We start from the raw sequence: 20,977 nt of genomic DNA on the forward strand, positions 1-20,977 counted from the left end.
AGACTCTGATGGGTCAAAGGAGTCACATAGCAGCCTGCTATCAGGCAAATTCTGAGCGTCATCTGATAGTGAGGCAAAGGTTGTATTGTATTGAGTCAGTACCAAAAATAGCTGCATCATTTCTCTGATCCAAAACACCCATATCTCTTTTTTCAACTCCCTAAATCTTACAAACAGGTTTGTACCATCAATGCCTCTTTCAGCAAGGCAGTCAGCTGTGCAGATATTATTCCTCTTATCTGCACTTGTAAGGAGCCTGAGTTGAAAATATAATAATTGAAAATGTATTGCTATCCAGTATTAAATTGGATACTCATGGCCAAGGACAACTTCTGGAGCACGGTAATAGCGACTCTGTGCCATGCAATCATCAAAGACATAACCATCAAAAACTGCCTGCTACATGTGGCCTTCATCAAGACTTCCAAATCTGTATATGACACATGCATGCCATATCAGATCTTGTGTACCTGGATATAAGAAGGCCTTGTGAAATTCTCCAAACAAGATGAACCAAAATCAATAAGCTTGAGTTCACCTGACACAGGACTGCAATAGCCAGGTTTGAAATTCCCATATTAGTTAATAGAAACGTTCAAATGTTTCTAAAAAAGAAGTGCCATAAAACGATGACTTCGCATGCACCTCGTTGTAAGAAGAATGTTCTCTGGTTTAAGGTCACAATGTATCACAGAAGCCTCACGAAGGACTGCCAGGGCTGCTAAAATCTGCAATGTAGGCCATCCCAATCCAATGAATTTGAGCATTGCTGTTCAATTACACAAATAATTTATTAAAAGGGAAAAAAAGCAGAAAAAGGTTACAATCCCACTGGCATAAATGGAGCACTCCAAATCTGGAAACAAATTAAGTGAAATAACATAAACTGTTAACATGCCCAGCACCTAAAGCCACAATATCAAATTTACCAGCACTGGCCACACTTGCAACACACCAAAATAGAATGATCAGACACATCTAAGATCTACTGGCAAAAAGAAATATGCAATTAAATACACACATATCACTTTTAAACTTGGCCCTTCCCTGTGGGAGGTATCACTCTAGAACATAGATGCATGGTAGAGTAGACTCCATCTTTGTGGTTATCTGATCCCCCACAAGTCGATATGACTTAGTGATCTTGATATCTTCGTGACCCTCATACCCTCATGTCAGTCATACTTGTGGCCTCTAACATTGATTGCCTTTGACATCTCGAAACCATCATGTAACAGAAACATTGTTTGGAAGACAGGTGTCCACTCTTAGAACTCAACCTGAACACAAATGCAACGTCATGCTGACTCCAACGATCAAGAAGTCAACCATGGAGATAGGGACATCAAGGACATCAGAGATACTAAGCCCATTTAAGACTAGGAAGTTGAAGAATCCAGGACATCAAGGGCCACTAAACCCATCCAAGACTTCAGAGCCCATGAAATCACAAACGAGCTCACCAAATCCAATGGTAGTCTCAAAAAAGGAGAGCACCTCAAAGCCACCTCTGAGATGCTCATGGAGGAGTAATAACACCATGAGGTGAGCCGATGGAGAAGCTGGACCTCACCCAAAGATGGCAAGGTCCCTCTAGCATAGCCAAGGAACTCAGACGTTGCAACAAACGAGAGCAAATGTTTGTTGAACCAGCATTCTTCAATTGTATGGCCCAAATGATTGCATATGTTACAATACTTCAGTGACCAACACTCATGCACGTTATGGCCATCCACTTTGCAATTGTGGCATCACACTTCTTCTTTTGTTGAAACGTGTCTTTTTTGACAACCAAATCGTCTTTTTCTTCTTCTTCTTCTTCTTCTTCATCTTCATTGTCCACTAGCACAAACCTCATCGGCCTCTCCCCTCCTCTTCTCGTATGTGCTGCGGTTCCACTATTGCCCTCCCCAGCCTTGCCCTTTGCCCGCTCCTTCTCTGCGTATACACCACCGCCTCTATGCTCTCCTCCTCTAACACGTCCCTGTCGCATCACGGAAGACAGCTTTCTTCTTTCTTTTGGATTCGTTGATGACCTTCTTCACGGTTGCAATCCCCTTGTGAAGCAATTCGTTGTACGTTCTTGTTGGATTCGTGGTCTCCATGTTACATAGCATTGAGCTAGTGGTGAGATTGCTAAATAACCACAAAAAAAACGCCGTTTTGTCTTGAGCGTTGTTCAGTTGATTGGTTAGCACCCTCATTTGGGCTGCAAAGTCGTACACTGATTCATCGAATTTTGTTTGATGCAGTTGTGCTTCAGTATCACGTCTTTCCTTTTGAACTCATGTTGAAACTTTTCCAAGAAGGCTTCCTTCAATTCGATCCATGTTGTGAAATGATCCTCCGAATATAGATTAAACCACTCTATGGCCTTATCTCCGAACGTGATGGGGAAGTACAACAGGGGCTCTTCCTCCATATTGCATTGCAATATTGTCGCTATTCACAAAAACTTTGTAAATGCGAACAAGGATTCTCACCCTCTATATTTTGGATTTCGATCCTTATCTTTGGTCCTCTCATTGCCTGCATTCATTTGGTTTTTGAACAAATCCATCCTTGTTGATTGCGTTGCTGAGCTTGGACTTCTTCCTTGCCTTCCTAAGTTCAGTGGGGATCTACTTCTCAGTTCTTGCTACAATTCTCTTGATTCTCCGGGAGAGGCAAAGTCTCGACTCTTTTGGTCTTCTTCCACTCCTTCCTCTCTTTGGTCTTCGATGTCATTTGTGGTCCCAAATTGCTCAATTTTCGCAATTTCCTCTTGGGTTCGAGTCTCCGCTTTGTTCAACATCCAGAGCCTACTAACTTGAGCATTCAATCTTGCTCTCCTCTTTTAATATTTTTGTCATAGAGTTCTTTCATCCTTTGGTCTTGACATTCATTGCGAGTTGTTTCGCACTGCTTGTTCCCATCTTACTTCATTGGCTCACATGGCATAGGCCATTATATTCCCCAATAGGATCGCCAAAAATATTATCTTCATTCTGGGCTAGTGTCGGCCTGATTGCCAAATGAAGCAGCCGCTTGATGAAACATGCGTAATAATGGGTGGTTGCAAAAAATGGATGAATGCAAGTAAAGAGGAAAAGAAAGACAATTTGCTCAAGACAAATGGAATGAGAGAGGAAATGCTCTTTGTATTACCGAGAATATTTTGGACAAAGGCAATACATTTGGCTCGCTAGTCAAGTTTCACGCACCCACTAATAATAATGCAATCCGAGGACCTTTCTCTCTCATCTGCTTTAGTTTATACAACTCCCTTTGACAAGGCATGGTGGGTATCACCCTTGGCCCCCGCCATTCGGTTCGGGGTGTTCTTCGAGCTCAATGGTCATATTTGGATTCGGTCCATACTATGTTGACATGAGTGAACAGGTCACTTCGCTTGGACCTGGTGCTTCATTGTAGTGCATTGCTTCGCTAGCACCCTTTGCTTGGCTTCATCTCTTGTTGAGGCCCTTTGTTCAGGGGTTTCAACAACAGATAAAATGCAAGCAACCTCTCTTAATGCAATGCAAAGGGAAACATATGATTTGGCCAATATATTCGAGAAGAAGGCAAGTGCAATCTACACTCCAGGATCCCACTTGGTGGCTACCAGAGCAGATAGACAAGGAAAAAGGAGGATCCCTTGTTTCAAAGCTGAGGCAAAACTTTTTGGTGGGTAGAGATGTCTGCTATTAGGTCCTAGTTTGAGCAAGATTGGATGTAGGTAGACTGTTTGAGGTGGGAGATCGTACTCTTTTGAAACCAATGCTAGAGACCAAAGGCTACTGATGTCCAGAGCTCTCTCCACTTAATGCATCTTCCTACTTGCATTTTCCCACTTGCATGCAATTGTGGTGCAACAATGTGGAATGATAAAAATAAGAACTCATAAGTCACAAGATCACATTCACTTAATGCAACTTATAAAGGGAAGCATAGAAAAACCATAACTTGGCTTGGTGGTCATATGATAGAGTCTTTCACCAGCACCTTACAAAGTCCACTCAAAGTCTGCTACAAAGTCCACGTCCCACATACCACAAAGACCACTACTCACAAGTCCCTAGTAGAATGTTCACTTAGGTGAGCTCGTAGATCTAGCCTTTTTCTCTTGCTCACTCCTTCATTCTCACTTTGCATAATATGTCCCCCCTTCATCTCCTTGTCAATGTTCAACTTTTCGCGGTCACACGTGGCTTCTCTCAGTACCTAAGCGATTCTCCTCCAGTTATTGGTAACTGACAACTATACCATATCTTAGAACGGCCAAAGGACCGCAGAGGTCTACCAAAGCCTTATCAAGAAGACAAACCAAAGAACAAAAATACGGCATGTTTCTTTTACAGAAAGGAAGGTCACCGCACGAGAGCGAATGTCAACTATGGAAGAATTTGCTAGACATGCTACAAAGAGAATGTGACCAAGATGATCGCATACCACCTACGGGAGTGGTGGTGGAAAAAGTAGAAGCAGAGGTGGTAAGAGACAAAGGACCAGCTGAATCAAAAGAATCCAAATGAGCTAGGGATTTGCCAGAAAGAAGAAAAGAAGATGGTGAAAGGCCATGTACTCCAGCAAAAAAAGCCCCTTGTCAAGATAAGGAAACAGCCAAGTCCTTATGCAACAAACGGAAGCACAAAGGAGCTAGAGTGCAGCTAGGAGTGAAAACAAGAACCAATCAAAGAGCAATGATATTGGAAGGCATTCCAGTGGAGCAAAATCATATCAATATAACTTGGGAGAAATTTCAAAAATCAAATATAACAAAAAAAATTTCAAGAGAAAACTTCTATTATGGACAACTTAGAGCGGAAATACATCATGCATGGCATGACCCAAAAACCATATGGAATGGTCAACAGAAGGCCTTAGTATAGAGTCTCTAGAGCAAGGCGACGCAGGCGGCATCTAGAAGCTGGGCTAGGTGACAAGATAGGGCCTAGACCAATGCTAGGCTAGGAGGGGGGTGGTGGTGGAAAAAGTAGAAGCAGAGGTGGTAAGAGACAAAGGATTTGCTGAATCAAAAGAATGCAAATGGGCTAGGGATTTGCTAGAAAGAAGAACAGAAGATGGTGAAAGAAATCAGCCATGTACTCCAGCAAAAAGAGCCCCTTGTCAAGAGAGAATGGCATATGTGCCACTCTATATATCCAAATTCAAAAGGGAACAATGGCGGGAAGAGCACTGGTGCCACTCTCACGGACGCAACAAACGGAAGCACAAAGGAGCTAGAGTGCAGCTAGGAGTGAAAACAAGAACCAATCAAAGAGCGATGATATTGGAAGGCATTCCAGTGGAGCAAAATCATATCAATATAACTTCAGAGAAATTTCAAAAGTCAAATATAACAAAAAAAAATTCAAGAGAAAACTTCTATTATGGACAAAGCCCACAAGAGCTAGCTCAGAGTGGAAATACATCATGCATGGCATGATCAAAAACCACATGGAATGGTCAACAGAAGGCCTTAGTATAGACTATAGAGAGTCTCTAGAGCAAGGCGACACAAGCGGCATCTAGAAGCTGGGCTAGGTGACAGGATAGGGCCTAGACTAATGCTAGGCTAGGCGGGGGGTGAGCAGACTAGGCGAGAGAGAGAGAGAGAGAGAGAGAGAGAGAGAGAGAGAGTTTATTAAAGTCTTCGGAAGACCGATGGGTCTATGAGATTGTGAAAATCCTGATACAACAAGCTGTGGTAGTGGAGCTACTAAACGAGCGTCCATACCACCATACCAATGCAAAATGCAAAAATGCAGAATGGCGGTACTAAGTCCTAAGTACAACATAGTCATGTCGATGGTCGACTATATATCAGTCTCAGCATCGTCATCAATATCATCATCATCATCAGTAGCAGCAAGATATCAGGATGGATGAGGCAGTGGAGCATGAAGTTGGCCATAGAGCTGTCGGCCATCAGAGGTTTGGTCCTAGTACATCTCCGATTGTAGCTTTGCATCTGACCAAGGCTACTGTGACCCCCGTCGGTCGGGCTCCGACTCTAAAGAAGGAGGGGATGTCCCCAAGTGTGATCTATGTGTCGACCCTTTGTCTGAGCTGTCGGGTCACAGGCTCTGGGTCACAGTCATGTCGAGGCCTCGTCTCGTGGGGGTCCATGTGATCTAGCTGAAAGAACTCCGTGATAGAGCTCTGAGAGGGATCAGCCGAGGAAGAAGTCTGCTCCTGTCTCCGTGCTCAAAGTGTCCTCTCACGGTGTCTGAGTGCCTCATGAATGAAACCTGCCAAACACCGCTGGTCAGGGTAGGAGAGGAAACAGGCCAAAATCCCATAACTATCCCTGAAGAGGCAGTGGAAACGCAGTCTGAATATGTGCCTCTCCCTGGGTAGTCGCTCTGCTCTGCCGCTCTCGATGCGAAGTTTGTGTGAAGAGACCCGGAACTACCCAAAAGAGATCCTTAGCGAAGGGGTAGGTGAATCTGCGTGTATCCTAGTGGGTTAATGAAACCCTCCGCTGTGATATGTAAGAAGTGATCTCTGTAGAGAACTCCAAGAACATGATCTGGCTCCATGTATCCAGGCTCCGTGATAGCTCTCTAGTGTGACACAAAGAGCTCACGTATCTACATCTGCCGAGCTATCTAACGCTGTGGTGGGGGGCGTGGTCTCCTCGATCTCTGGATCCGATGGGCTACGTCAAGTGTAATGCCATGTCTCTGTCGATAGCCTCTTAGAAGAGCTGCGATAGGTCTAACCTCAATCGTGTGTGCTCTAGTCTTCTGTCATATGTGACATCCCCGTGACCCTCGTCCAATAGTGGTGTCGTGTCGACTCCCTCTACTAACCCATCTATCTCTCATGTCAGCTAGCTCCTTCTCCTCTACTCCTGAGTGCCCTGGAGCTGACTCAAATGCATAGAAGTTGGTGACCTGCCTCTGCGCTTGATCCACCTCAGTGTCCTGTGACGTTCCTACTGCTCTCTGATCCGCGTCGCAGTAGTGTCTCTCTGTGTCTTTGCATCTCCATTAGGTAGAGCCCAATACAAACCTGATCCTGGAAGTGAATCAGTCGTGAGAGTGGGCCAAACCCATGTCCCTCCTGAAAAAGGCAATGGTAGCGCCCTCGGATCTCACAGTAGGCGGGACATATACAAAGAAAGTGCTCCTCGATCTCGACCTGACCCATCGTGCATAACATACAAGTCCGCTGCTCTCTGGGTATGCCTGTAGCTCTCCCTGCCTCAATCCTCAGCTGATGGAAGGAGACTCGCATCTGTCCAATGGCAATCCTCAGGGCATGTGAGACTCCTCTGTCCTCAAGATACTGGGGTCTATGAAGGATGTGATCTTAGGAGACTCCAGGAGATGCAGATCCCAGAGGTTCTGATTTGGGGGGTCTACCTCTACCAATGTGCATAGCATGCATATCCTCTGCTCCCTAGGCATGCCTATGGCTCTCCCTACCTCGATCTGCAGCTGGTGGGAGGGGGCCCACATCTGTTTGATGGCAATCCTCCCATCCTCAGGATAATGATTAATCATCCCATCCTAAGGATAATCATCCCATCCTAATACTCTTAAAAAGAATGGTTCTTTGTCGCATACCTGCTCTTTCTCTTCCCCTCCACTCAAGTCTAGAGCCAAATGGGTGGGTGGAGGTGGCCAGGGGGGTGTGTTTAAGACTTTCCACATCTAAGGCCACTTGAGGAGTTGTGATTGGATTAGGAACTGAAACCTTTGAGAAAATGGTGTCAAAGAACAACTCTCTCTCAAAATCTATGGGCTATATGCACACTAGCCTATCTTGAAGCACCTAAATTGTGTGCTCGATCTTGTATTTGTCATCTAGGAAAAGGATATTCTCAAAGTAATGGAGGCACAGGATTGCGCGCCTTTGGCCAAAGCCTAAGGTCACCTTCAAAACCTCTTTCGTTTAAACACTAGGCTCGAAGCCTTGCTCCTAAAGGGCAAAAAAATGGGAAAGGGCTGAAAGTGGCAGGAAGAGCTAGAGGAAAAGTGTGAGGAAGTAGAAAGGAAGAAAGAGAAGGAGGTAGGACTAAGAGAGGAGAGAGAGACACCCTAAGAAAGGGGAAGCAAGTGAGCAACGAAGTGAATGTGAGGCAGCGTGAAAGAGGAGGAATGATGGAGGTCTAGAGGTGAGTTGGGAAGGCAGGTGCCTGTTTGGCCTGCCTTTGAACTGTCCAAGCCCTTGTGGGCTTGAAGCTCTCTGAGGAGCCCTCTTTAAGGGGCCACGAGGCAGTTGAGCAGCTTTTTAGGCTGCTTGAAGACCCAGCCCCAATTATAGTTATGCGTGGGGAGCTGGGGCTGCCATGTGACTGTGCCAACCCCCAAAGCAGCCCTCTTGGACATGCACAGCAACTAGGGACTTGGATACCTGAAATGGGAAGGGAGGAGAAAAGCAATGTGCAAGACAGGAAGTGGGGGACAGAGATGGCAAACTGAGGCAAATGTGGCAAGCTCTATAAGGGCTACCCCAAACAACCCAAATGGGCAGGGATAGCAGCAATAGGGGTACATGCCTGAGGTTCAGGAGGAAGGTGGACAGCAAGGCAATGAGCTAGGGAAGGAGAGCACATGAAGGCAAATTGCGGCAAGGCAGGGAGTCAAAACGGAAGAAGGGGTCGAGCAGGGAGCTAGTTGCAATGCTTTCTCGTAATTTCTTAGTGCATCATGCTGTGAATCTCTCCATGTCCTTGCATGTTCTTTGAATTGCTATAGCTCACTATCCTTAATACTTGTCCAGGTACCTTTTGATTGCCATCTGCAGAGACCGCCTTACTGCCAAACCCGCTATAGTTTGCATCCTTTTCACAGACAGAATTTGCATTTACCACTTCACAATTCACTAGTACACATGTCGGTTGACAATGACCATCTACCTACTTTCGTTGATCACTGTAACCTTCCTACAAGGGACGGTTTTGTGTGCATATAATGGGTTGCATAGACTAGAATCCTAGTACCAATGTGACCTAAAGCAGCGGCAACAACAATGCAATTGGAGAGCTGAGCAGCCCCAGAGCAGCATCAAGGCCTGGGGACAACAAAGCAGGTATCGCCAGGGGTAGATTTTGCTACATTATGGCAAGCAAAGGCAGGCAGACAAATGAGGAAAAGTAAATTGTTGATGTCCGGTTGTCTTGTCTGATCTAGTGTACCTCTTTTGCTTGCTTACATACCAAAACCTTATCAAAATCTTTTGTTTGCTGCTCCTACACCACTCTACCACTGTGCTCTATCAATGTTTCAGCTCATGGGTCACACCATATCTCCCCTTTTCGCTCCTTACAAAAGCTGATTGTGGAGCTGAACGATGATATAAGGAGCAACCATGCGATGGAAGAGAGAACATTAGCAGAGAAAATGAACAGAGCTGATGCTTGAAAGCAAGAAGCTACCAGAAGCGAGAGCCACAGATTGCCAGAACATGAGAATGAATGCACAAAATAACTTTACAAGTATGAAGCATCGAAGGCTGAACCTGCCCGCTGCCTGTTGAATGAGGGTGCGGCAGCAGCTCAAAGATTGTTCAGTTCATCTCTCGAGTCTCCCTCCTTCCATAAAAAAGGATTGGTTCACTAGTATCGTTACCCACATGAGAGACCAAACACAATCCATGGGTAATAAAACAAATACATAGGATATCCAGGGGATCCATACTTGCTCTTTTTATGAAAGGGTAGCCATGCAATTCATGCAGTGATGGACAAATGGAAGCCTCATGTCTGTATAGAACATGTTGTACAAAGGAATAATTCACCAATTTTTGTAAGGACCAAGGTGCAATTGAAATTATGTCCTTTAACTATTTTCCTAACTTTTCTAGAATCTAAATATGTTTGGTGTGAAATGATATCAGCAAAGGAGGGATACATAAAGTCGTAGATATCGTTTACCGCATTGAGCCAAAAGTTACAAGGATTCAAAATATAAGGAGAGCGTGCCTGTTTAGTGAACAGTCGTGTAATATTCAAGGAAATTCCCTTGTATTTTTGGAAGCTGAGCAGCTCATATCTGGTATACACAAGCATAAAGAGGGAATTATCATTGATAACATAAGCTTCTCTGTAGATAAGATATCATACAGGTTCGTTTTAGAATAAGATAACCCTTAGCACTGTAAAGCAGCTATAGCTGATCATTCAATATACCCACATCAAGAGAATCTCACTCATACCATAATAAAATCATTTGACTTTATTCTACATTCACAGACTAAATCACAGAATCAGAGTCCAGCAAACCCAAAAAATTTCGAGGAGAGGCACCCACAAGTGCACCTGTTCACATATCTTTTGCATCAGTGGTGAACAGATCCTCTAGCTATTGTTGAAAGAAAACAGAGATGGAAGCCTTTCAGACTGAAGTGCCCTCCACACAATATAGCACAGGTAGAAATCACAATGCACACATTGAGTCTGAATTGCTGCAAAATGGAATGCCAATCACTGGCTACAAGATGCACACAATTGAAATGTAGCAATTAACTGCAACAACACACAACAAATCCATACATAGCACAAGCTGAGGACGTGAGAATGTATGAGGGCAAAGCTACCCTTCGACCTCTCAGAAAAGTCAGGGTCAAGTCACCCATATGGCACTAACAGGGTGTGTCCAATCAATACACATGCATAGATGCAATACTACCATCTGATTAAGTGCCCTCAAGTGAGTCAGATAGTGAGTGCATGTCTGAGTGACAAGTGGTAGAGCCAAACCAATAGAATGGCACCATGTGACACCCATCTCCTCCATTTGTGGTGGATGCATGTGGGAGTATGCCACCTCATGTGGTCTCATACAAATCTCTAACCACCTGCCGATGACATTACGTCATATTTCGCCTAACCTAGAACCTAAGATCTAACTACCACTCGCCATAAAGCTCGCATGCCCAGGCTTGACTCCTTTGTTGGTTAGCACTAGAGTCTTCCCCGTTCTCTCGGCCTCCAGTGTCAAAGCCTCATCCAAGGCAGCCTCTCCCACGGAAGTTCAGGCGGTTGGGGCCCTAGAACTATCTTGATGTTCCAAATGACTAGCCCATTGCCTTAAAAATATGAGTCTTGATTCTGCAGCCTCAGAAACCGGGTTCCATCGAGGCAATTGGAAGACCTACCCGTCCTTTTGAGCTTCAACATTGTCACCATACAAGGGAGTAGTAGTAGACCCCCCTTCTCTTGGACTTGATGATGAGGGATCAGATGTTTTGTATGATGGAGTTGTCACTGGCACAGAAGTGTAGGAGCCGCGATCACCCACGGGCACACAGCCACTTTCTACTTACCTTCTTGCAGGAGAGACAAGGCTTGGGTCTTGCAATAGCCAAGATCCTTTTGGGAGCTGAGGGTAGCTTAGACAGGTCACACATTGGCCATTGAATCATTGTGCCAGCCGATTGGGAGTGGAGATCTCCTTCTTGATGCAGTGGGCATTGATGAGCTGTCATGCCATTGGTGCGTCGTCGCACAGACATGAATAATTCCCCATGCAAGCCTCCACGAAAATCACGAAAATCCACGATTCTTATGCAAGACGCACAGGAAGGCCTTGTTAGCCATCCTGATTCCTTGCTTCTGCCTATGTGTTGGACCCTGGTGAGTTGGAACATGCATGGACTGCCTGATCAAGTACTCTCAGACAAAAGGGCAACGATTGTATCACAACCTATTGGCAAAACAACAATAAACAGCAAGTGCTCTCTATAGAAGGGGGGGCAGTTGCAACCCAATCCCGCATTCCTTCTCACACTCACAGATGTAAACACATGTATTATGTGTTATCTTGCCGTTCAGTACACGCTTCTGCATCTACTGTTAGCTAACAGCTTAGAGTGAGTGAGTTAGCTCCCTTGCCTGTTACAAGTTCCCACTCTTTTAATTAGCAACATGCCCTTGCTTTATTATCCACATCAGAAATATCTTTTTTGGGCCTTAATAGCCTTGACTAGGATCCATCAAGCATTTCCTCTTCAACACCGTCCTCTTCTTGACTGTACCATGGCATCCACTGGGTCAATATCCTGCTCAACCGTTTGCTCCAGCCATCATCAACCAGCTTATCATCACCACCTTCTGAATTATCTTTGTGCTCATCTGCATCTTTAAATTCCTCATCTTTGTCCTGCTTACATTTTGTAGAGCCCCAAATGCAGTTTTAAGCATAACCAGAGACAACTGGCTAGTAATAAGATCTTTGTTCTCTTCAACTGTTCTTCTTGAGTGTTTGGAAATGCTTAAACCAATTCCACAAAGAAAAGCACAAATTTGCTAAATATTTGTAGACTGAAGGTTGTTCCTTTAAATTATATCCATTTCTAGACAAGATTGGGAGAGTATTATAAATATTTGTAGACTGAAGGTTGTTCCTTTAAATATATCCATTTCTACACAAGATTAAGAGGGTATTAGAAAAGTCCTGTGCAAGGTCAAGCTGAATACAATCCTGGAGATTCCCTCTAGCATTAATAAATTGTTCCTGCTCTACGTTATACTATTCCTTGGCACAGAGGAGCTGCATGATTACGTATGGACCAAGGGAGATCCAGTAGCTCCACCTAAACTGGAGCAATGGTGGACCTAGGCATGCCTAGAGAGCAATCAGGATACCAACTTTCAAGATAAAGTGGCTGGCTGATTTCCAATCGTAGACCCTTGCTGAGGACCTTAGTTGCCATCTCTGCTTTTTCAAGCAAAAAAAGGAACATAGTCGCCAACTTGAATTTGGTCACATTGCAACCCCTTTTAATCCAAAATTTTCTAACCCAAGATTCAAGATAGGCATCTAGGGTTCTAGGCCATGACGGTATCTAACAAGGGCATGGGTCTTAAGCCAAAAGACACGATACGTTTGGTCTGTTATGCATGATGATGCCACTCCTCCCATTGTTGTTCATCTCACTTGAAGGTATCGTTCCATCTTAAGCTTCAACCACTGCAAGATTGAAAGGAGGGAATTCAGCTTCTCTTCCTTTGCTAAATCAAAGAGCCATTGACATGCTTAGGTGACTAAGCAAAAAGGGGGATGCCTTTGCGTGCTTCTCTCCTCTCCATTATCTTATATGCAATGAATAAGCAATTCCATCAACTTGGAGTTGATTGACTTCAAATTGATGGTTACTCCAAGTCCCATCACTTGGTTCTCCCATCAATCCCCTCAAACACAATGTGCCTATGGATTTGGCCTTGCAAGCTCCTCAATTCCAAACCTCAGCTTACTGGATATTTTTCTATCCTTATTTAGCTTGTGTATGTTCTCAAATTCTCTAAGTTTCACTAATGATTTCCGTTGTTCAAGAACAATTGCAACGTTGTTGGTGCCAATAACTTAACTTTAGATGGTCTTTTCTAATCCATTCTCAAAACCGCATTGATTGCAATGATAAGCAAAGTGTAACTTTGTCAAAATAAATGTTGCAAGGGATCTCTGAATCAATTTGGAATCAATCTTGGATTTCAAAATTATTGTTCTCTATGCCAAGTTTTGATTGCATATCACTATCTAGTGTAATATGGGTGATATTGCCTCTAAATTGGTTTACTTCTGCTCAAATTTCTCTTTGAGCCCGAATCTCATGAACGTGAATGGAAGCCTATTGTTTCTTCTAAATGTCCTTCCAATACTTCATCAGATATTCATCCTTAAGTGGAACCTATAATTTCTTCTTGTTGCAAATTTGGTGTTGAAATTTCTTCATTTGCTATTGGCAATGGCATTTCATGTGTTCTTGGCGTTTGTACTAAAATCTCATCTATCCATGTTTCGCAATTGCAAGGGACTTACATGTTCTGATGGTGCTTCTTGTTGAAGGCTTATAATGATGACGCTTATTACGGAAGCTTATTTGTTCTTCTGTTGGAGGTGCTTCCTATTAAAGGCTTACCCAAATTGATACTTATGGGTGCTTACCTTGACTGATAATGGTGCTCCATACAAGAGGTCTACCCAAACTAATACTTATGGTACTCTCTAGTAGAAGCTTACCATTCGTAAAAAAAATTTTATGTAAACGATTGAAGGCTCGTCTCCACATTTTTTTTCTTACATTGTTTGATTTAAAAATTCACCTAGTATTGGTGTATGGCAAATATGTCGTTCATATTTGTCAAAAAAACCTGCCTTACTATAGGATTTGCATGGAGTTTTGCTAGCTAGCTTATTGTCTTGCAATTGCTGATGCTTATCTATCACCTTTTGATGAATGATTGTTAGTTGTTGATGTACGACTTTCCTTGATGAATGGTTTGTCGCCCTAATGATGATCTCTCTTCCATGATGTATGCTTGATAATGTTTAGAAGAGTTTTGGATCTCCTTAACTTGTCAAAAATGTGTGTGCTTACTAATAGCACGTCTTCATCAAATGTTTTAAGCTACTCCTTGATGAAATACTTAATAGAATGTTCCTATAACACAACCTTTTATTGATACATGTATTACTTGTTGAGTGGAATGTCACTCTCTTTACTTCGCTTGCCCTTGAATTATCGAATGTTAGTATTTTTGCGAATGTTGCTTTTCCATATTTGAATTTGCCACTGTGTTGAAATGAAAATTTGACCAAATTGAATTGCCATTTTGATTATCAAAATATATTGTATTGTCAAATTTGTTGTTGATAAACCTACACAAAATGCTAAAACTGATGTGAGCTTATGTTCCTTCACCATAAATTTACTTAAGCTGATGTTGAACTAGGTTGAAGATCCTTTGTTGTGAACATCCCATGGTCTAAAAGGCCTTGATGTCAAATTTTCATTAACTCATGTTGTTGTTGGTCAATGATGCCAAGTACTTATGACGACGTCCCCTTTGGGTAACTTGCAAAATATTGCTCAAAAATCTTCTTAGTCTCAATGAAAACGTTGCCTTTCATTGAATGAAGTTGCTGATGAAGATTCCATCCAATTCCAACGAATATAGGTCAAGATATGATGATTTTTGTCAAAATACATGTCCGAAACAGACTCATTGATTAAGACCCTTGAAATGGTAATGAAAATGATGTCAAATCATATGGGAAAGTCTGATTTGCATACCAAATGATGAAGATATGTGCTTTGAAAAAGACGGAAAAATGACCTTAAGTTGATCTTGAAAAGACCTTGGGCTGCCGTGGATTAGGAATGGTTGACCTTAGTTTGGCAGTTTTACTAAACCATGGACTCTTGGGCTTGTTGGAGGATACAAGACTGTGCATACACTATCATGCAAGGTCTAAATATCCTGAGCTCACTTGCTACAACAAACTCCCCACAGCAGCGGAAGATTTCCCCAAGATCACACATCGTCACGAGACAACAAACTTACTCCATGTGCATGCATGTAAAGAAAAACACTTCCAATCTAAAAGAGAAAATTCAGATGTACAGCCAAAAGAATAGGTGTATCGATGTAGACATTCAAGTACAAAACCTGCCAAAAGTTGTACCACCATCTGCAGCATATCGGTAAGGTACCACAAAAATGGCCTTGCGAGTTACACCAACCCATGTCGACTCTTCCTCTTGTGCCACGTGCCTTAACTTGGGCTCTAGTAGCTACAAGGATGAGCCAATCTGCTCCTCCTTCAGTGCTCCACCAAATGGCACCCCCACCAACGACTGTTCCACCTTGATATGTATCCGCACCAACAGTGAGCACCCTAGAAGGCTTATGCTAATCACTAGTACTCCCTCTGCTCTTCACCATCAATTAGGTCTGTTGGCGGACCAAACAAGTCTGGCCAACCTGGTGCAAGGCCTATAAATGGCTCCAGCCCTCCATAAGCTACTGCTGCCTCTTGTGCCCTCTTCCTCTTGTGCCATGTGCCTTAACTTGGGCTCCAGTAGCTACAAGGATGAGCCAATCTGCTCCTCCTTCAGTGCCCCACCAAATGGCACCCCACCACCGACTGTTCCACCTTGATATGTATCTGCACCAACAGTGAGCACCCTAGAAGGCTTATGCTAATCACTCCCTCTGCTCTTCACCATCAATTAGGCATACTGGCATCATGGAACCCCTATGGAGAAAGTCCCCCCAAATCTGGCCGACTGAACCGAGGAAAAGCCGACCAGCAAACGGGGCCAACTGCCCTTCTCTTGACCCGAATTGGGTCTGCAACCAACCAGCCAATGTAACCTTACCACATGGCAAGGCCCACTGTCTACTGCTCCTGTTGGTGGACCAAACAAGTCTGGCCAACCTGGTGCAAGGCCTATAAATGGCTCCAGCCCTCCATAAACTACTGCTGCTGCTTCTGCTGTCCCTTCCCCAGCTCTTTGGCCCTCTATATGGGCTCATAGTTGGGTCAACTCCAGGCCCATATGGACAAAGCCCTAACTGTGGACCCAATGTCAGCCCTAAATGCTGACCAGGGTGGGTGGCCCATGTGACTGCCTGCCCTAAAATCTGTGCAACAAGGAGATCCATGTGTTGCCCCTGTGGCAGCCAATTGCTGCTCACATGGCAGCCCCAGTCCATCCCCTCTCCTCTCTACCCTGTGTGTCAACCTCCCACATGTCCGAACATATGAGGGCTCACATGTGAGGAGGTGGCCACAAGAAGAGACGACAGCCCTGCAAATGATGTGGTCTGGCAGCCTAGTTGCAAATGGAGAAAAGAAAAGGGAAGGGAACTGTGCAGAAGGTAAGAGTGCAGCCCCATTGCCAAAGGAGAAAATTGTAGCATGGAAGGAGAAGTGTTCCCACTATCCATTTACCATGCTGAGCTTTGCATTTCTCTTTCATCGCCCTGACAACAGCCCCTATTTCTTGCTGATTAGTATACCTATATGTATCACCTTGTTCGTGGCCGATGCTGAGTGAAATGTGAGCAGCCTCTATTTGTCCTCTTGGTAAGAGAGTTCTTCCATCTTCAACGGAGCAAAAAAATGTGCCTACAGTATGGGCTGGTTCTTAGTACACTCTCCAAAAGAATAAAAGAAGGAATGTGCCGCACTAGTTCATCTATATCCCCTTGTAATTGGCTCATGCTAAGAAAATTATGGGCATCTCCTATTTGCCCACTTCTCAGGCTCTCCAAAATCATAACAGCTTAGAAGCTCTTCCCATGCAAGCCGGTACGGTGGCGGAGGCCTTTCAATCTGATCAACGGTGGCCAATTTGGATACCCTAGGTGCGTGAGGGATTCGTTTCGGAACCGGGGTGCAGTTCTTCAATTGTCGTCATAGTTCAATGAAACGTTTCAGAACGTTGAAACGTGAAACGTTTTGAAACGTTTCAAAAAAATAGGTGAAGTTTCAAAAAACCAAATTGTATTATTTTGGTCTAAAAAATATAAATTTTATGCATGCATACATTTGGTATGCCAAAACTGTGCAAAACTAGCTAAAAACATAGAAAAAGACTTGACAGAAAGCCTATAATGGCCAATGATAGAATAGATTATAGACTCCAGATTAGAAAGCTCAATCAAGCCTTCAACTTTATCAACAAGCCTATAATGGCCAATGCTAGAAATTAGAATAGAGTCTAGATTACAAAGCTCAATTAAGCCTTTAAATTTTAGAAATTAGATTTTAGTTGAGTAGATACTAGAATCTAGATAGGTTGCAAAAAATCAGATTTCTATATACAATTTACAAGCTCAAGCCTTAAACTTTATCATATTTCAGTTTTCACAAGTTCAAGAATCACAACCATGGAGTCTGGACATAAATCAAGTTCTCAGTTTCACTCTTGTAAATAGTCTGCTAGTCTATAGACTAGAACCTAGATTACATAACTCAAGAGTCAAGAGTGAAGGCATCAACTTTAAATTTCAAACAAAACTAAAGTTCAAACTCTACTGAAATCTGAAAGAAAGTAGCAAGTTAATCAGCAAGAATCAAGATCTGTAGGTGCTTGGGCATCTTCTCCTTGGCCCTCAGCCCCCTACTCCTCCTCCTCCCCATCATCACTATCAGAATCTGCAGAAGTGGATGAATCCTCTTTTGATGATGAGGAGGTCTCCTGTTCTTCTGGAGCAGCTGCTATTAAAGTTGGTTCTATTCTCCCTGCTCGTCTGCCTGCCTGAGATCGTGTGGCACGTGCCAACGATGCTCGCTCCTCAGCAATGAATGCATATGCATCATCATCCTCATGCATAGGATGAAGCATTTCATCCTCAGGGACTTGCACACGTATCTTATCAGGATCCACCTCCTGTGGACCTTCAATGGTCTTCATTCGTCGAATAAGTCGTAGATTGGCATGGACATATACAAGCCTACCATACACCAAATGAATTAACAGTAAATACATGTAGGTTGTAGCATAACTATAATTCAAATGCTAATAATGAACTGTGTGCTGAGTGCATATAAAAGAAAATAGATATGCCGAGGCCCGAGTGCTCACACACAAAATTATGAATTACCTGTCAAGTTGTCCAGTGCCTAGTCTATTCCTTTTTTTAGTGTGTATAAGTGAGAACACACTCCAATTCCTTTCACAGGCGCTAGATGAGCAATCTTGTGAAAGGACTCGGAGGGCAATGCGCTTCAACTCCAGCGTGCCCCGACCATACTTCTCCCACCAGGTAACAGGCCTCAACTGACCATCATGGAGACATGCACGAGCTGATCCAAACTCCCCAAAGGAGTTCCTAAATGAGAGGAGTTGGTCCTCCAAAGCATCTTGCAATATTGCATCTTGATATGCACGTTCAAGGAAACCTGTCCACCCTGCAGTCAACTCAGCATCATCCGATTGGTCCTCCCATAGAGGATGCAAAATGTGTGCTACTGCATGAATAGGCCTATGGAACCATGTCCATCTTTTTTCCCACAAGGCCATAATCTCTTGCTCTCTATAGGGTGCAAATGAAATATATTTAGGTTGCTGCAAACCTAGAATCTAGATTCTAAATACAAATGTAACATCATACATGCAATTCCTTAAAGCTGCAAATAAGAAAATTAATTGCAGCCAACAGTGAATTGAAAAGTCAAGATTCCTGATTTGCATTTACCTTGTTGCATCAAGCCATGTGCACCCTTTCAATGCCTCTCCAACCTTCTCCATGAACTCATACACGAGTCCAATTGTGCATCCTTCTCTATCAACAAGTCGAAGGGTACTGAAAAGGGGCTGCACAATCCCCACAATCTCCTCAGCTGCATGCCAAAAATCACCATCAAACACAATGTCCTCAAAGGCACGTGCCTTTCGTTTGCTGGACTTATCCCAACTCAACCATTCCTCACTGACTACCATGCGCCTTAAGTTAGGCTTCACCTTTACCAAGTGTGACAAGACTATAAAGAGATAGGCAAAGCGGGTCTTTGAGGGCTTCAGAATCTCATGGGAGCTATGTTGCCGAAAAATTGCAAGGGCTCTATGCTTCCTTGTCAAGAAAGTCACCATGCTCCGTGCCTTGTCAACCACCGAGGAAATCCAAGGAAGCTTCCCTATGTCCTCTATAAGAAGATCCAAACTGTGTGCAGCATAGGGAGTCCAAAAGATATGCAGATAGTCACTCTCAAGTAGTGCACCCATGCGCTGACAGTTACTTGCATTATCTGTAACCACCTAAACTACATTCTGAGGCCCCACATCCTCTACTGCCTTCTTAATGTGGCTGTAAATGTACTCACCTGTATGAGATTCATTTGATGCATCTATGGATCTCAAAAACATAGTACCCACGCAAGATGATACAAGAATGTTAATGAGCGGGCACCTCCTGGTATCTGACCACCCATCACACAAAATGGAGCACCCGTATCTAGCCCATGATGCCTTAATAGGCTGCAGCTCCTTCTCTACTTGCAAGACCTCTGCTTTAAGCTCCCGAGTGCGTAAAGTCTCTGAAGATGGAGCCCTAAATGAAGGGCCAGCCTCGGCCACTGCCTGAACAAACTCCTGAAAAGCTGGAGTACGAGCAAGGTTAAAGGAAAGGTCACACTCATAAAAGAGCTTGCGAGTTGCCCCCGACGAGCAGATGCAAGCAAAGTTGTGACCCAACTAGCTCGTAAAGTCCCTGGCATGGGTGGTAACCTGGTTGAATTTGGAAACCTTGGAGGCTTCACAACTCGCATTGATGCCCGTCTAGTGGAAGCACTACCAATAGAAAAAGAAGCCCCTTGTGTAGGTGGTGAAAGTGGAGGAGGGGGTCCAGATGTCACAGATATAACGGGACTCCTGGGAGGAGATCCAGGACCTACTAGTGTTGATGAGGCCTCAACTCGTGCCCTCTTTGACGGGCCACTTGGTGTGCCTCCCAAGGAAAGAATTACATCATCTAGAACTTCTCCTACACATGGATTGACACCCTTTCCAGTGATACCAAGAAGATGTGCCCTTACACGAGGTGCACTACCACAAAATGAGCCACCACAATGCTTACACTTCCATTGTTTCGAACCCGAAGCACCATACTGTTGCTCCACATGCACTTGCTCCCAAACAATGTCCTTTGCTCGCCCCATCTCTAAGCTATACTATCCTAAGTCCTTGGAAGTTGGAACTGGTTACAGGTTACTCTGTAGCCCTCTGACACTTCGAGTCTTCTGCGAGACAACCAATAATCCCTTTGATTATCTGTTGCTTCAAGCTTGCAAGACAAATTACAATAAATTTTGTATTGTGAATCGTGAATGTAGTAGTAAGTAATACGTATTACGTATACTAATGAACATGACCAGCCAACTGCTTCCAATGCTCACAGCAGCTAGCTAATAGCTAGCTAGCTGGCAATTAGCAGCATCATGCATGCAGCAATCTACTTGCCAGGCTCCAACGCAACGACACATGGCAAGAAGGAGCACGTAGAAATTCTGCCAACGAACAAAAGGCCAGCGAGATGTATACGAACCAAAGGGGCTAGTGAATCCACGAACAAAAGGGGCTATAGCCTACTATCGTCATGCATGTACAGCTAACCAACCTGCGTCCACAATGCACTTGGGCGCTCCTGTTCGTCGTTCAATTGGCGTTGGAGTAGATAATGCAATCGATTGCTGCTCGTGGACCGTGGTACTTGCTTGCTAGCTTGCAGTGTGCACGTATTGCGTAGGGGCCA

The 20,977-nt window shown here is 43.9% G+C and overlaps 2 protein-coding genes across 4 annotated transcripts in view; both read right to left on the bottom strand.

Moving 5' to 3' along the window:
- Nucleotides 1-20,977, bottom strand: part of LOC147893427 (dual specificity protein kinase YAK1 homolog) — a 46,384-nt gene that overhangs the window by 18,622 nt on the left and 6,785 nt on the right. For all 3 annotated transcript variants that reach the window (XM_087386499.1, XM_087386498.1, XM_087386500.1), the window contains exons 5-8: nt 9,917-9,986; nt 646-728; nt 471-549; nt 314-354 (exon numbers count right to left, since the gene is read on the bottom strand). In XM_087386499.1, coding sequence (XP_087242625.1) covers nt 314-354; nt 471-549; nt 646-728; nt 9,917-9,986 — 273 coding nt within the window. The remainder of the gene's footprint in view (nt 1-313; nt 355-470; nt 550-645; nt 729-9,916; nt 9,987-20,977) is intronic.
- On the bottom strand, nt 17,848-20,384 carry LOC147893428 (uncharacterized). Its single transcript, XM_087385629.1, has 5 exons — nt 19,917-20,384; nt 19,696-19,818; nt 18,926-19,455; nt 18,332-18,763; nt 17,848-18,181 (listed from the first exon to the last, which is right to left on the bottom strand). Exons 1-5 carry the CDS (start codon nt 20,382-20,384, stop codon nt 17,848-17,850), a joined length of 1,887 nt encoding a protein of 628 aa, XP_087241755.1.

This window comes from Dipteris shenzhenensis, chromosome 15, assembly GCF_047967505.1.
Source record: "Dipteris shenzhenensis isolate YYH24624 ecotype China chromosome 15, Dip_SZ_1.0, whole genome shotgun sequence".
NCBI classification, from domain to species: domain Eukaryota; kingdom Viridiplantae; phylum Streptophyta; class Polypodiopsida; order Gleicheniales; family Dipteridaceae; genus Dipteris; species Dipteris shenzhenensis.

Coding starts and splice junctions, on each gene's coding strand:
- LOC147893428 (XM_087385629.1), bottom strand. CDS start 20,384: ATGGGGCGAGCAAAGGACATTGTTTGGGAGCAAGTGCATGTGGAGCAA. Junction 19,819..19,916: donor GGACTTTACGAGCTAGTTGG/GTCACAACTTTG, acceptor CCAGCTTTTCAG/GAGTTTGTTCAGGCAGTGGC. Junction 18,764..18,925: donor ACATGGCTTGATGCAACAAG/GTAAATGCAAAT, acceptor TGCACCCTATAG/AGAGCAAGAGATTATGGCCT.